This window comes from Microtus oregoni, unplaced genomic scaffold (assembly GCF_018167655.1).
Source record: "Microtus oregoni isolate MIOR12 unplaced genomic scaffold, Mior012 000043F_ref0000047, whole genome shotgun sequence".
Taxonomy (NCBI): Eukaryota; Metazoa; Chordata; class Mammalia; order Rodentia; family Cricetidae; genus Microtus; species Microtus oregoni.
The window spans coordinates 13,142,556-13,159,998 of NW_024543210.1; the positions used below are offsets into that span (position 1 = coordinate 13,142,556).

The 17,443-nt window shown below is 45.5% G+C and overlaps 1 protein-coding gene across 1 annotated transcript in view; it reads left to right on the forward strand.

Annotated features, from left to right (window-relative positions):
- Positions 1 to 15,618, forward strand: part of Efcab11 (EF-hand calcium binding domain 11) — a 174,062-nt gene extending 158,444 nt beyond the window's left edge. Inside the window, exon 6 of the mRNA XM_041633383.1 lies at positions 14,223 to 15,618. Within this exon, the coding sequence (XP_041489317.1) occupies positions 14,223 to 14,301 (79 nt within the window). The 3' untranslated portion in view covers positions 14,302 to 15,618. The remainder of the gene's footprint in view (positions 1 to 14,222) is intronic.
- The last annotated feature ends 1,825 nt before the right edge of the window (positions 15,619 to 17,443 follow it).

Sequence of the window (17,443 nt, forward strand, 5' to 3'; positions counted from 1 at the left end):
AGAGGCATTTCCATTTCCTGTATTCCTTCGGTTTTGAAGATTTCCTGAAACCCTCCCAGTCTTCCTCACCGTATGGCTAGTTAACACATTGTCTCGAGAAGGAAAATGTCTGGAGACAGGGCACACTAGGAGGCAGGTGACTTCTAGGACCTACCCAATTCAGACTCTTCCCTAAACATTTGGAGGGTCCCCTGCCTCCTTGTCTAGAAAGCAAGCAAGTGGGTTTTTCTCCCACAGTCTCCTGGTTTTGTTTTCTGATACCCTCATACTCAATGGCTGTGCCTCTGTGCTTGAGCATAATGTAAATACTTAATTTGTTTAATAAATATCCTGAAATGGCCTCTTGGAGTTGTTACTAGAAGGGCACGAACCTTTTAAGTCACTTAGCCAGCACAGATCAACACTTAATGTCCTTAATGATGAGCGTGATCTTTTTTAGTGGCTGAAACGCTCCGTAATCAATGATGTGGCCCTGCCTGGAGGCAGGAGAAACTAGATAATGGGCAGAAAATGTCATGCTGGATCAGGCCAGTAATTTGAATCCCTGAAATCGGTATTAGTGTGGCAATTTATGGGAGAGCAGTTTCTTCCCAAGGCTAGGAAGAGCCCCCCAACATCTCTAATGTCCCTTCGTGATTTACACATTATTGAAACCCCTGGTGAGCCGGTGTCTGTTCTCAGCCCAAAGCCTCAGAGAGCCATCTCCTCCTCTCTCTCTAAGGCAAGTGCTCTGCCAGCCTCAGCAGGAAACTCAGTGCTAGGCTGCAGGGGAGAGGCCTGTCTAGATGGGGTGCAGGGAAGTCATCTGCATCTGTGGGACTGCCCTCCCTGTAGTTCCTTCTCTCCCCCACAACACTGACTTTGAGAATTACTGCAGGAGTAGAAAACATGCCTGTGCCTGGGATCTCAGCATTTAGGAGGTTACAGGGAAAAGAGCCTGCGTTCAAGACCAACCTGGTGTCAAGATAAACAGAGGGCTAGTGCCACGGCTTGGGGGGGGGGGGGGGGCACTAGCTTAGCAGTTCCTGGCCCTAGTTCAACCGGAGGGGAGGAGGAGCTTCTCTAGCTATTCAGTACAGAAGCATGTCCAGGGACCAGTCTTTGAATGTCCCCTCTTGCGCTTTGAGCAGGCCCCCTCGATTTTGTCATGGAATGTGTTGGACCATATCACATTCCCTATGTGTCATCATTTTCTAAATGCCTGTCATGCCTTCTGAACTCTTGCCTCTCTGGATCGAAGTCATGTTCAAACCTGTGGTCCCCCCATTTGATGTGACTTCTTGGTGACCGGGAGCCTTCATTAATAGAATACTTGTGATAATTTGAGGGAATTATTTCATTATGAAATATGATTCCGTTTCATGTTGTTTATTTTTGTCGGCAGGCCCAGGATTTCTAAGTGCTAGGAGCATGCTATAAATGAAACATAAATAATGCATTATAATTATGCGAAACTAAAGCCAGACCTCCTACCAGCCCACTGATGTACATCCTTGAGAAATGGGCCGAAGTGGAAATCTACTTTCCCAAGTGGATTATTTAAAACTAAAGATTTTTATATTCTCCTTTACTTAGTGGGGGGGGGAGCAGATAAAACCTAATTTCTCATAGTTTTACAATAAATCTATCATCAAGCTATATGGAGCAAATCACTTGGACTCCTGGCGAGTCTTTGCTGACCCTGGATCAGAGTGCCTTTCAGAATCTGACCAAGCCACAGTCCCTGGGGTTGACGATGTCCTAGACCCTTTGAAACATGCTATTCTAGTCATGTCCCATTGCCGGGTCTGCTGGTTGCTGGGATTCTGGGGGCTGGAAATGCAGCCCCACTCCCATACTGTAGAGAGGAAAGGAGGATTTTGCTGGCAAGGAGGCTGGCATGAGCCTCCCACTATGCAGCCGGTTCCCCAAGCTTCTGCCCTTACAGCCATTTTCATCCTGCTGCCTCCAAGTGTCTCATGTGATCTTTGCTAAATCTATGTATCATATTTCAGAATTTGCTTAGTGCTTGCTGATTCAGAATGATTAGACTGTTTTAATTACTGAGGACTCATATTTTTGGTCCAACATCATTTTTTTAGATGAATTTTAGATTTGATTCATTGAATTTCTTTTAAAAAGAACAAGTAAACAAATTTCTACTATTCTTCTGTTGCATCTTATTAAAAATATATTCTACTCCAAAACATCCGTATCAGGGAAAATAAACATTGTTTGACAATTAGGTCTTTTTCTGACTCCAAGGCAAGCCTACCACCAAACAGCAGCCAACAGTGTTATTAGCAGGGCACCTACAAATGGCTCAGTGTTTGCAGTTCACATTTCAACTTCAGCTCTATGGGTTGCATTAGCAGAATCAAGCTCATTAAGCCGCATTCTCTGAGCCCGTCTCTGCGAGCCCCTGAACCCACTCACACTTGGCACTCTCGTCTGGCACTGTGTAATCTTTCCTGCATTACACTTGAAAGTTCAGCTCATTCCGAAACCTCCAGTCAAGGATGTGAACTTGTTGCTTTCAGGGAGGCCGCATCTGTGCACTGAGCCATTACGCCATCTGTTAAAGTGGTCAGAGTTCATTTGATTGCCTCCTTTGTGGACAGACTTGTACTGTAAGAGCGTGTGTTATTGAAAACATAATTTTCCTCATCATTATGCTTTCTTCCTAGCCAGATCACAACCTGCTAGAAATCTATTGAACGTGGAGTGAAAAGCTCTCCAGAATAGCTGTTCTTAAGAGATTAAATGATTGCCATCTCTGTCCCATTTCTTTTATCTCATAATCAAGTTCAAGATGACACTGGATATCTCAGCCGAAGTGATTATTTGAAATAGCAATGCCTCTATCCCCTTCGTACTTCCTGCTGTTGAATGCCGGTCTTTTCTCTTTTCATTTGCATTTTTGTTTGTGTTTGGTTCCTTGGGGCCATGGCCAGGGTCAAAGACTCTAGCTCCTGTTTTTAAATGACTAACTGAAGTCGGACTGCTTTTTAAATTTTCTGTATTCAAAGACACTCGTTGTACAACAGAGCTCATCACGTTTTAGAGCTAACTCAGACTTTATCGTCTAGTGCAGTTGTTCAGATTGACAAGTGAACAGCTAGGAATTTGAACTGCTAAGAGATTTTCCAATGGACACAAAGCCTTCCCCACAGTTACAAAGTCCTGGGGCAGCCCAGCTGAGACTGAAGCTCCTATCTGGGCAGTTTCTACTGTAGCACTGAGAACAGAGAGAGCTAGTGACCCATAAGTACAAGACGCCTTTTTTTTTTTTTTTTTAATGATTAGTTCAAGATGTTGTGTCTACTCTTCTCCCCATCCTTAGGGCTGCCTGGTCTCTGCTGTTTTTTTCCATCACAGTTTCTCTTCCAGATAACTGAACTGAAAGAACAAGATAGCATCAATGTTTGTTAGTGACTCTGCTAAAACAGTTGCTACAGAAGAAATATCAGACTGCCAGACGTGGGAGTTGGGACCACAGATTGATTGCATTTATCCCCCGGCCTACAAGCGGTCAATAATTAGACATCTAAACTTACATTCTTTTCTCCTTTTAAAATGTCTAACTTTCTGATTCCTTATTCTTAAAACATCGTAACGGGGAGAAAGTGAGTCTTTTAGGATAAATCACTCTCCCAACCGTGCTTGTATTTCCCTTTTCTCTTTGCTTGGGCTGGTCTACTCTGTCATTCTCTAGGATGCAGAGCTGCATATTAAGAACAATACTTAGGGTCTGGGGAAATGGCTCATTAAGTAAGAATACTTGGGCAATCATGAGGTCCTGAGTTCAAGTCCCCAGAACCTACGTAAAAAGCCAGGGATAATCTCAGCACTGTGGGGGTGGAGATGCAGAGGGAAAAGAACCAGTGGGGCTTGCTGTCTGCCAGCCTAGTTCCAGGTTCATCAAGAGACTCAGTACTCAAGAGAATAAAGTAGAGAGTGATAGAACAAAATAGATCCAATGTCCCCCTCTCATCTCTGTGCCCAGACACGCACATGTGTGTGCATACTACACACACACACACACACACACACATTGCAGACAGACACCACAGAAGATAAAGTCTGCATACAGCTGAGTAGATAGTCTAGTTAGTAGACTGCCTATTTAGTATGCACAATGCCCTGAGTTCCATGGCCATCAGTACCATGAAAAAGTCCAGGCCTGGTAGCCCATGACTATAGTTCCAGAACTTGGGAAGCAGATACAGGAAACTAAGAGGTTCAAGGTCATCCTTGGCTGCACACTGAATTGAAGGCCAGCCTGGACTATATAAGACTCTGTCTCTAAATAGATTCATAAACAGAAATTTTAATAGGGGCAACCAGAAAGTTGGTTCTTTAAATTATAGAACTAAAGAAAATAGTCAAGAATCTTGTGACAACATCTGAGGAGAAATTGGAATGAGAAGCTAGTTTCCCCACAAATTATGGTAGCCCTCTTATCCTTGGGTTTACTTTCCTTAGATACAATTATTCAGAACCTCAGCCCAGAAATATTAAGTGGAAACTCGAGAAATAAATACTTCACAGGCTTTATATGGCACATGCCTCTACCAACGTGGCATCTTACCCGTGGCACGGAGTCGCTTTCTTGTCTAGCTGCCTGTAGTTGCTCACTATCCTCGTTTGTGGGCCTTCTTTGCTTTCGTTCACACCTGTCCCCACCTCTTAGCTCATAGAAGGCAGTAACTGTGTTGAATACATGAATTTGTGGAGCAAATTAACAGTGGCCCCATCGTGTGGTAGTCCTAGTGGTAGCAGATTCATCATGATGTATGGTTATCAATGTGCTATTGTGCTGTTTATTGCTGTTGTTAATTCTCTGACAGTGTCTAATCAGACGTGGCCACAGATACTCATATGTAGCAAAAACATGGTAGACAGAGGAGCTAGATGCTGTCTATGGTTTCAGGCATCCACTGGGCACCTGAGAAAATATCCACTCCAAACAAAGGGGAGGGTACTGTGTATTTCTTGTCTTGTCTACCTGGGTTTAGAAAGGATTGAAAGCAGGATAGTGGGCACATTAGCGGGGTTTCTCTTGCAAATGGCAAGGAGCCTTTTACAAAAGGCCTGAAATACCAGGGGATTTATTCAGTCAGTGACTAAGAATCTTCACACAGGACAAGCTTCAGGTAGGTTTTGATAAAACTCTAGCACCCTTAGCTCTTCTGAGCCCTCCCATCCATGTAGATAGCTCTCTTTCTGGCTGTTAATCACCACTGAGGTGCCTGTGCACAAACCATCAGATCTGTGTGCCACCAGATGCCAGGGCCGTGTGGAGACGCACGCCCGTATAAAAGGAAAATGCTGTCCTAAGACCGGACCACCCTTTCACATCCCAGATGTCCAATCTGGAAGAACCTCTTCAGCTTGCAGACTCTCCAGATGTTATCACATGTGGATCAACTCTTTATCAATCACTGGTGGCAGGGAAGGAATGCCAGATATCAGCTGACCTAAGCCAATCAATTCTTGACAAGCACTGTGCTAAGGGGGAGGTAAGATTACTATGATTGACTTAGGCCAGTCCATCCTATGTCTAGAACTTGAGTTTGGGATCTGTCCCTCTTTGGTAATAGCTGTTATCTAGCATAGTGGGTAGCTTGGATATGGGTAACTAATGGCAACCACGTTATTATCCCTAACTGTACTTGGTGCTACCGAGGCCCAGGGCTCCGTGGCTTCTGAAAGTCTTTATCCTTGGCCTAGTCTGGGCACCTTTTATCATTCATAGCTCATCTAACAGACCCGTGTAAGCCTGTTCAGTCACTCACCTGTGCCTCTACCTTCCCAGTCATCCTGTAAGGACCTTGTATTCAGATGTGTGTTGTCTGTACAATGAAGGGCTACTTAAAGGCTTAATATCGCTACTTGTTGTTGACAGACTAAATATTATTGAACAAATATGCATGCAAGAGTGGCGAGCAGTCTGCTGTACGGTTTCCTAGAACTGTCATTTCAATTGTCCACAACTTCAGACTTCATCTGTCTTTGTAAGGCATATTTAATCTGGTCTAAAAAGCATTTTGAAAATAGCTGAAGATGAATCTGTTGCGAGCCCTGAGATCCCTTTCAACTAAATGAGACTGAAGTGACGTGCTCTGGCTGACGGCAATTTAAATGCGCCGTTCAAATGGACTGCATCTCCCACAAGAAGCCTTCTGCTGTCTGAGCCTGGATTCCTGCTGAAAACATAGCCTGCCAGGAAGATTCGAGTGCCCATTAGTGTGAAACAGAATGAGAGGGGAACCGACACCAGGGTCTGTTATTGAGTTCAGTACCACAGTGAGCGACACTGGAACTGCACAAACCGAAGGAAAGACCTCAGAGTTAAAGCACTTTATCTACCATAGGGCCATAAAGCCTTCTCTTCCTGTGTCTTATGCTTGTGTGTGCACATGTGCACACATGCCAGCTGTCTGCGCAGTCCCAGGGAAACGACTAGATACTGACAGGGCATGACCGAGGCAGTGTCCCCCAACAGTGTGAGTAAAATGGGCTCAGGGTACAAGGTGAGCACAGAGGGGTCAAATGTGTGGTGAAGAGAAGCCCAGGAAAGACCAGAAATCACCCCATTTCTCATTCATCTTCCCTTCGCATCTGAGTGACTTTCCTTAACGTGTGTCTTTAAAAGGTAAAATTAATAAACACATTACCAGCGCAATTGCTGCAGAGCCCTGCAGGACTCTCATCAACAAAGAGTCGAGCTCGCCAGTGGAGAGAAGCGGCAGGGTCCTCACAAGAGAAGGCTGCTGTGGGGGAAGCTGTCATTACTGCATCCTCAATTGGCGGGTCCTCTCTTCCCCAGCGGGGGCTCCTTGCTTGGTGGATAATTTTTACTCTTCCTGTTCTGTCAATATGACAGTTTTGTCCCTAATAGAATGGCAGTTTTGACTTTCATTGAAATTATTCCATATAGAACCAAAAAGAAAGAAATGCGCTCTCTCCCCCATTTCCTCTTTTCCAAAAGTGCCCTCCATAAAAAACTTTTCTCATTTAAATTTTTGCTTCCATGCTGAATTTCTCATTCATGTTTCAAGGAAATCAAATACGGTGTCAGCTTTCAAAGGCCGTGCTTGATGGTGGCAGTGACTCCCATAATTACCGACTGTCAGTGTTTGCTGGGAACACAGGGATGTCTGGCAGCCCTGCTTCCACCAGCAGGAGCCCCTCAGTGCGGGTCTGCACTGGGCTGCTTTTCATCTGAAGCCTAGCAGTGGCCAGACACAGGATCCAGCCATTGTCTGCCTCCTCCACTCAGAAAGCACGTGCCTCAGGTGACACTCAGAGTACTTGTTGAAGAAAGGTCTTTAAGACACTTGCTTTTTTAACCTCTGTGTGTATGTGTGTGTGTGCCTGTATGTATGATGTATATTGTATGTGTATGTGTGTATGTAGTATGTGTGTGCCTGTGAGCACATGTATGCTGTAGTACATACGTGTAGGTCAGAGGACCGCGTCCAGTGTGTGTCTTCACTTCACCTTGTTTGAGAGAGGCTTTCCTTTCTGTTGCTGTTCATCAGTGCGTGTACCAGGTGAGCTGGCCTGCAAGTTTCCAGGGATTCTCTTAGCTGGCTATACATGGGTTCTGGGGATTCAAACTCAGGTCCCTGTGCTCCTGTGTCAAGGGTTTTATCCACCGGGCCGCCCCCCAACCAAAGCCATTATTTTAGTACATGTTGATTTAGCAGTGGTTGCCTCAAAACTATGGTTCCTTTAGCTCAGTAGTTCTCAGTCACGGAGGACTTGGTCTTTCCTCCTTCCACCATCACCCCAGGAACACTTGCAGTTTGGGGAGTCATTTTTAACTGTGGATCCTGCTAAGCACCCACACTGGACAGTCATGCTCTACTGTAATAAAACTTTGTCTGCTGAGGTCTAGCTGCTAAGGGTTTGCACACTAGGATACTCAGACTAAAGAGAGAATATGTAATACTAAGGAACACTCTAGTTCTTTCCCCTTTAGTGTATGCAGGCATGCGCATGGAAGCTGGAAGTCTTAGATGTCAGTCCTCACCTTCTACCTTGTTTGAGACAGGATCTTTTTGCTATTTGCTGCCGACCCACGAGATCCCTGTGGCTCTCCTGACTCTGCTTCCATTTCCCTGTAAGAACACCGTGATTACAGATGTGTGCTGCTGTGTCTGGCGTCATGCGGGTCCTGGGAATCTGAACTCTGGCCTTCATGCTTGCACAGCAGGTGGTTCCCCACTGAACCATCTCCTCAACTCCCTTAAATAATACTTTAAGGTGGAATTGGTCATCACTCCATCATCGTTATCCTCTAGCTTCCACTCAAATGAATATAGATATTTATAGAGTTGCAATTGTAACAAAGATACTAGCTTGCACTCTTGTTCACCCTTTGAAATGTCATTTTCATAGTCTTTATGTCATTTTTAATAAAGAACATTGCATTATTTTAATGTAGTACCATCTATAAGCCTTTCTGTCTTGGTTTCATTTTTCTTTTTCCCTTAAGTAGCTTTGGAAACACCAGTATTCCCGTCTGAAATCTGCCTTTGGAAACCTGCCAAGAGCTACTCTGAAATGATTTTACAACAAAAACAACTTTTCAAGAAACAAGTGTTTTCAGGGCATTCTAAGAAGTTGTGTTAGAAATGTTTTGTATAAGAAACAGCTACTACTTTAGAGAAATACCCACTATTTACATATTTTTTTATTAAAGTAAGAACTCTTGGGGTTTGGTAGACAGCTCAGTTAATTGGGTGCTAACCTTACAAGCACGAGGACCTGAGTTCGATCCCTGGAACCCACATAAAAATTTTCAAAACAAAACCTAACTGGGTATGATGACACATGTTTGTAATGCAGGCACCGGGGAGAAGGAGACAGGTGGGTCCTTGCTGCCTGGATAGTCAGCTAGCCTAGCTCAAGTGTCAGTTTCCAGGTCAGTGAGCCCCTCTGCCTCAAAGAGAAAGGTGGGCGGCACCTGAGAAACAACACCCAAGGCTATCCGCTGGACTCCACATGCACCTGCTCACACATGTACACTCACACATGTGTGAATACACACACACACACACACACACACACACACACAAACAGCCTTATGTGTCCCCTCAGAAATCAGTAGGCAAAACTGTGGCCTGTCTTGTGAGAAATCACAGTGGGAAACCCTGACTCCCCAAGGCTCAGACCTCATAGCCTCTAGTTATGAGGAAGTAGGAAAGAACTAGTTCTGGTTACCAAAGTCCACAGAGCATCACCACGAGACAGCTTTGATTAACCAATTAGGATGTGCACGGGAGAAAAGAGTGAGTCTCATGTTCATGAAAGTAACTGCACAGCACTTCCTACTGTAATACAGTGTATGGAAGAATGTTTGCTTTAGAAAAGTGAAAACCTTGGAGTTCAGCGGGTGGTCTATCCAGTCCTCCTGAAGGTCTTCCTGCACTCCTGACTCTAGAGAAGGCTGCACAGAACCCCATCCCATACCCTGTAGGAACCTAAACACTTCTCAGGATTCCTGCAAATTTCCAGAGAGCATCTGGCCCTCAGCTCTCCCATCTGGGAATTAGTTGAGTTGATGGACCACATTACCACAGCCCATTTGCCTTCCTCCTCCCTTCTGCTTCTGCTCAGACAGCTCTCTCCTTGGTCCTCTCAGCCCCTGGCTCCAGACTCAAGCTCCTCATAGTGTGTGCCTCTATCACAGCCTTGGATGGTGGTATGGAAGAGGTTATACTAAACACCATAGATGCTCCTTGTGAACAAAGCAGCTCACTGGAGCGCTTTTAAACACTGCTCCATACCCTTGTGTGGTGTGCACCCTTTGTCCTGCACCTCTCTTCCTGCACCCCTCTTTCTGTACCCCTCTTCCTGCACCCCTCTTCCTGCACCCCTCTTCCTGTACCTCTCTTCCTGCACCCCTCTCCCTGAACCCCTCTTCCTGCACCCCTCTTCCTGAACCCCTCTTCCTGCACCCCTCTTCCTGCACCTCTATTCCTGCAATCTCTTCCTGCACCCCTCTTTCTGCACCCCTCTTCCTGCACCCCTCTTCCTGCACCTCTATTCCTGCAATCTCTTCCAGCACCCCTCTTCCATGCTTCTTCCTGCACCTCTATTCCTGCAACTATCTTCCTACACCCCTCTTCCTGCATCCCTCTTCCTGCATCCCTCTTCCTGCATCCCTCTTCCTGCATCCCTCTTCCTGCATCCCTCTTCCTGCATCCCTCTTCCTGCATCCCTCTTCCTGCATCCCTCTTCCTGCATCCCTCTTCCTGCACCCCTCTTCCTGCACCCCTCTTCCTGCATCCCTCTTCCTGCATCCCTCTTCCTGCATCCCTCTTCCTGCATCCCTCTTCCTGCATCCCTCTTCCTGCATCCCTCTTCCTGCATCCCTCTTCCTGCATCCCTCTTCCTGCATCCCTCTTCCTGCATCCCTCTTCCTGCATCCCTCTTCCTGCACCCCTCTTCCTGTACACCTCTTGCTGCACCCCTCTCCCTGTTCCTCTCTTCCTGCACCTCTCTTTCTGCACCCCTCTTCCTCCTCCTCTCTTTCTGCACCCCTCTTCCTGCACCCCTCTTCCTGCACCCCTCTTCCTGCTCCTCTCTTCCTGCTCCTCTCTTCCTGCACACCTCTTCCTGCACCCCTCTTCCTGCTCCTCTCTCCCTGCACCCCTCTTCCTGTTCCTCTATTCCTGCACCTCTCTTTTCTTGCTTCTCATTTTTCTCTCCCAAAAGGTCCTCAATTGTTCATCAGAAGCCATACAGAGCAGCCAGCTCTCTGGAGTCCCTGCTGCCAAAAGCAATTCCAGGCAGGTCTCTATTATGCATCTTAAAAACAAATCAAAAGGACCTTTAATGTCATTGGACTTACATTTTTAGAAAACACTTGTTATTGTTAATAGCAACTTATTTTCCTCTCATGCATCTCTGTAAGCTCAATTCCTTTCAACAGTCCATTCTAAGCCTCGAGCTTAGATAGGTGACAACATCTCTGTCTGTGTGTCAAACCAGAGAGCAGTTTTCTCACTGGCTTCACCATGGCAAAGTAGACTTGCGCATGTCCAGGGTTCAGCTTTGGTACAGTGCCCAACCTTTTGATACTGTGACATAGCATTGTCATTTACGAAGGTCATCCTTGAGGCCAACATAATCAAGTCTCTCTCTCTCTCTCTCTCTCTCTCTCTCTCTCTCTCTCTCTCTCTCACACACACACACACACACACACACACACACACACACACACAATCTGTCCGTCTGTTTGTCTGTCTCTCTCTCTAAGCAAGTCTTATGATTTTATGTTGAGCCACATTCACAGCTGCCCTTGGCTGCATGTGAGCCTTGGGTTGGATACATCTACCTGTCCTGCCTGGTGTTCCAGGGATTCCTTTATCCGTCACCATGCTCAGCAGCCTCGTTTTCCGAAGCCCATCTCCCCTGTGTTTCTTCCCATGCTCACCCCGTGTTTGCCGAATGCGGCTGAGCACAGAGACCATAATGGACTCACTTGTGAATCTCTGGGTGGTATTTGGAGGTGGCTTTCCCCCCGTGTTTTATTTCACTGGCTGCTCTTGCAACTGTTGACAGGAATAAGACAGTCTCTTTATTCGATCCCAACACCTCCTGGGAGGCAATACATTGTCCATAATATTGTCACCGGTTTCCTCGGCTCCATTTCCTCCACAAATTCATCTATTCAGTACAGAGTCATTGCCTGCTATGAGCTAAGAGGTGGGGACAGCTGTGGGCAAAGGCTCTTGCACTCCTGGAGATTGTTTCTAGTAGAAGTGAGAGGTACTGAGATACTTTGGGGCTGAGCATCTTCAGGTGACACTAAAGCAGTGTGTTCCAGTTTCAGAACCAGGGTTGAAGGCTTTCTTTCCCGCAAACCTAATGCCAGTCCTCCCCTCTCCACATCTCCAGCTCTCCCCACCAGCCCGCCTGTTCCTGCCACACTGTGACTGAGTGTGGGTATTCCAGTCTTCCACAGAATACTTGTGTTGGTACTAAAAAACTGTATGTCATGGCTTTTAAACTTTGAACCCTTAAACTTCGGTTTCCTCTTTGCTCAAGTTGAAAGGACCAGACCGTTCATGTGTTTGAAACGTGAGCAAGTATCAGCTAGTGTACTGTGTCTCGTTCTAAACATAAACAGAAGATATCAGATGTCCCTCTCTAAGCCATGTGGATGGACTTTCCCCTTTCACATCTGTGGTGACAGTGGACCCACCTCCTGTGTGGCAAAGACAAGAATAATTCAACGTTAATATAATAACAACAGGTTGTTTACAGGAGAAAAATGGGCAGAGAGATTTGCTTTCTACAGCCTTCTAGTGTCCCAATAAATGAGTGAAAACACACTCAAAATATCACCAGAAGCAGTTGATCCTGCTAGTTCTCTCCTGCGTTATTCGCCCTATGAGATTTTAGTTCAGACATACCAGCTCAGAATAGAAAGGGAAAGAAGGCTGTTTCTCTAATCAAATACTTAGGCAATGTGAAGAATCTCCAATTATCTAATTTTATTGAAGGGATGGTTTATATCCCGTAGCCAGTGATGTGCAATCCTGTGATTGTTTTAAATCCCTTAGAAGAGATCTGACATTATGCTCTGCATGCTGTACAGCATGAAATCACCATGTATATTTCACCAAGAGATATAACAAGAAGAATAGCCTCCGCGGTACGCAGTCATTTTATCCCAATACGCTGCAACATGGTTTTCGCTCTGGGGCAGAGAAGCAGGATTTTTTTTTTCTCTACTTCAAAAGAAAGAAAAATTATCATCACTCTATCCAGAACCATTATAGACTTCAGAGACTTTGGCATGAAATATTCAGAAAGTTTATTTTAGAATTCAATATTTTAAAAGCCTGCTTTAAAACTATTACAGTGATTAGTGGCTTTCTTGCTTAGGCCAGTCTTTCTTTTAAAAGCCCTGTGTTGTGGTTGATACCATTGTTTTCTGTAGAATGTCATTTGCATCAACCGCTCATGCTCCGAAGAAGCCGTACCCTGCCTTGTTTCAGGATGTCCCCAAGGGGACCTGGGACCATGCTCATGCGTTCCCCTTGCAGATGTGCTCTTCAGTAGACTCCTCTTTTCCTGCTGGCTGTGTTTTGTGTTTTGGGTGTGCCTTACCTTAACCACCTAGAAAGTGTGTCTCTCTCTGCTGCCGTTCAGGGAGCAGAACCACGTCTCAGAGGTTCTGAGGACAGAGGACACCCTCTCAAAGGCTTCCCACACCCTTAATCAAGGGCTCACATCTCCGTCACTCCTCATAGGAATTTGAAAAGCTTAATATGCGTGTTGTGAGGATTTAACAGGGATCCCACAAATGCTAGTGAAGCCAGGAAGGAACCACAGAATTGTGCTTAGCTATGCAGGAACTGCCTGTGTGGTGTTGATTATATAGGGTGGCATTGGTAGGAGATGGTGGAGTCCTGACTTCAGAGTTTCACGGGCCTCGTTTGAGTTGGATTTTAGCTGCTGTTTATCAGTGTGATCTGTAGAAAACTTTCAGCCTCCTTAAGGCTCAGTAGCTGTGTATGTAACCCCAGAATTGGTGTTACGATTCTGCAGTCTTGGGGTATAAAAACAGAGGTAGGCAAGACATCAAACTTTGTCACCATCACGGTTTGCTGCTAAAACAGTTTTCTCTTATTTATTCATGTCACATTTTTGTTACAGTGTATATGTATGTGTATATATTATGTATATAAATTTCATATGTAAGAGATCACTAGAACAATCATTTTTTCCTACTTTTGTTTGAGACAGGTTCTCATATAGCCCACGCTAACCTCAAACTCACTATGTAGATGAAGAAGACCCTGATCTTTTGATCCTCCTGCCTCCACCTCCCTAGTGATGGGATTATAGGTGTTGCACTTCTGTTCCCAGTTTTCTGCAGAGCAAGGGTGAAACTCAGGGCTCTGCACGTGCTCGTCAAACTCTGTCGCCCCAGCTGTAGCTTATCCCTCCCTTTCTTGAGTAACTTATGCATTTAGATCCATCCCCCAGAAGCATTCCGTTGTGCTTCTGTGGATTTTCATAAATACACCATCTTTCCTCCATACTTTAGGTGTTAGCTGTGCTGGAGAGGGAAGCACAGGCATCAGCCTGGGTCTTCTGATAGCGTTGGCTCCTCCCTCATGCTGACATGTAGAGAAGGGAAGATTCCAGAATGCTCTTGATACGGAGATGCTGACAGGAATAATGTGTGAATTACTTTCCATCTCATTTTCCAGGGAAGCAGATCAAGACTCAGACGGTCACGTCAGCTTCCGAGACTTTGAGTATGCCATGAACTATGGACAGGCAAAATGAAGCCGGATGCTTGTGGACTACCTTGGGCAATGCTGGACAGACCAGTGAATTGTAAACTAGGTGAAGGTCACTCAGACCTCACTCTTTTGCCGTGCTGTCTGCTTATGAGTAAACTCTTCATCGCAGTTTTTGAATGCTGATATTGGACCTAGAAGTAGGAATCTCTTTCCATGTGTCTAAGAGCCCTGAGTCAGGCTGCTGTTGCTGGCCATCCACCCAATGGTTTTTATCCTTTCCACTCCTGTGAGCTCTCCATTCTCCATACTGTGAATTCCACTCCTTGCCTACTTGGGTCCCTAGCTCTTATCAGCTCAGGGGAGGGTTAGCTTTGATCTGCTAGTGGTGTCATTGTTCTTCATTTGCTCAACTTTGGTTGAATGTCAAGCTTACTGCCATCCAAGCAATGCGCAGACACTAGGAGAACAAAGGCTTCTCTTATATAAAGTCCCTGGAGCACAAATCAGTGGCGGAGCACTCACTGGGTGTACAGAACACAGGAATCGGCTCAGACCAGGCAGCCAGCCATTCTTTATACAGAGCAAACCAGAATGCATTTGGGGTCTTAATGGACAAAGGGGTGTGATTTGGGGGTTCCTTTGAATAACCTGAACCTGGGCTTCCTGCTTTGGAGACACTCGCCTAAGCTGGCCAACAGCCCTCTGCTGCATTCTGGTTCAAGGAAGTTTGGCTGTGCACTTGAAGTTCAACCATCCCAAAGTTAGGAGTCTCCACACTCTACCACATCCCTGAGATCCAGTGACTACTTTCCTGGAGCAAATTGAGACACTGAGCAGATAGCATAGCATCTATTAAAAATAATTCTTAAATACTGATCTTGCCATTGTAAGTGTTCAGATTTCACAACATTAACATTTGTAAAAGAAATTAATGTAATTTGTTTTTAAAGTGCTAAACATTAAAAGATAAAGTAAAATTATAAATTTGTGTAGCAAGCATTAAACAAGCTCATGCTCATATAAATTATTAGCAGATAGCCTTAAGAGAAATAAAGATTTAGCTGTGATAAACCAGAGAAACCTAAAAATATGGGATGACTAAATGTGATTTGTTCCCCTAGATGGGCCCCTAGGAACATACAGTAGAGCTGAGTGGAGCTCGGGCTTTCTCTGCTGCTTCTAACAGTGTAGAGACTAGGTGAGGGGCAAACAGGAGCACCACCATTTCCATGATTCTTCTGTAAATCTAAAATGATCCCAAAACGGAGTTTGTTAAAAATTAAAGGCTTGTTCAAACATTCAGAAACTAAATGAAGAAGCAATGAAAATCTTTTCTCAATACGAATGAAATATTACTTCAAAGACAGAAATGGTTGCTAGTATCATTGAGATGTGTGTATGATTTTGTTCACAGTGTTCCAGTTTGACTTTGCTCAGCAAGTGTTCCCATCACAGTAGACAGACTGAGTCATTGATCCTAGTCTCAAAGCATAAAGGAGAGATTTTAGATTTCTTAATTATAAAATAAACAAACAAAAAAACCACTAATAGTATTTATTGACAGAGCCATTCTTTCAGTAATGGCCAGAGTCCCCAAAACTTCTGTTTGGCACTCCTATCTGTCATCTGTCTGTCCTGAGAAAGATGACAAGGGAAAAGAAGGAGTCACTTCCATGGATGTAGGAAGCAGGAGGTGAGTCTGGGAATGTCTACTGAGCAACTCCCATGACTCTAGATTAGCCAAGACATTTTATCTCAATGACAGAAAACTACCCAATGAGAATTTACTTTGAAAATGGAAAAAGAAAAGAAATCACTGAATTAACTTTCTGAGACCTAAGAGAAGGAGGTAGGGGTGCGGCTAGGCCTCAGGACCTACATTAGCACCTCCAGATTTCCCCCTTCTCCCTGTAGTTACCAACAGCATTTCACCATCCTCACAAAGAACTGGTCCATGATCCATCCAGATCCAAGCTCTGAGCATCTACAGATAGGCTCTGGTTGACCACACTCAACTCTGGTTCGTCCAGAGGGTATGGGCAAGTCCCCTGTGGGTACTCAAGTGCATGTGGCCAGGGCTGGCCATAGAGGAAGATAATGACCTAGGCAGCCTTTCTGGTCAGGACCTCTTCTAAGAGGATCCACATCCCTGAGTTTGCTACTCAGGAGCATCGAGGCTCTCTGAGGAAAGAACAAACAAAGGGTGACAGACAAGCTGCCCTTACCTCTCGCTTTTAGGATTCATCCTCTTCCTTGTTTGGGAGGAGCTTTCCCCATCCTCTCACTTCCAGATCCCAGCCCCGACACTACTGCCTGTGCAGTGTGACCTTGGTGGTCTGATCCCAGCTGGGTGACCTAACGTAGGCATCTGTTCAAGCTGACAAACTCAGTCTCAGCTCTTGGAGGACATCGAGACTATAACTGCAGTTATGTTCCTCTGTGTGCCTGAGCAAGGGACATGACTCAAGAGTGGGGAGCAGCCATGTGTTCAGTCACGTGGCCTGGAAAATCCAAGCAGCTGGTTTGCAGTGAGCAGAGAGGGGCTTAAAAATAGACAGCAGAGGGAGCAGTAAGAGAGGAGCAGCCCTGCGGTGCTTGGTTTCTGGTTAGAGCTTATGTGCAAGACTCAGTCACAGCCCTTGGGTCCTGTGAGGTAACTGCATCCTTCCAATAAATCTTTCCGCTCAAGCCAGCTGGAGTGACTTTCTGTTATTTGAAACCCAGTGAGCCTTCACTTTTGTGAGCTTCCAGCCAAGGACAGAGTCCTGAGTGACATTAGCATTTGTAGGGCAGCAAAAACAAAAAGCAGCAATTGAAGGTGGGATGGATAGTCCCGTCATTCCCATTCCAGCTTTCCTTTGAGCCCCTCACTGGCCCAGCGCCAGGTTTCCCTGCTACTGCAGCTTTCAGAGCAGTTGCCCAGGAACCATGACAGCACCAGTTCCTCTCAGACCTCAGCTCAGGTCCCTTCTCTTGGGTCTGAGGTAGTGGCACAGCCTTTGGACAGGTTCATTGTGGTATTTCTGTACTGTTTTTTCCAGTTGCCTGTCCCAGAACCAGTCTATAAGGGAGAGGATTTTCCCAAGTCCTTAGCTGGCCAATCGTTCTTCATCAACATTCCCCGAGGATGATTTCATCCACTGCCAGGAGCCCAGTTATCGCCTTGATTGATACGACTCCATAAA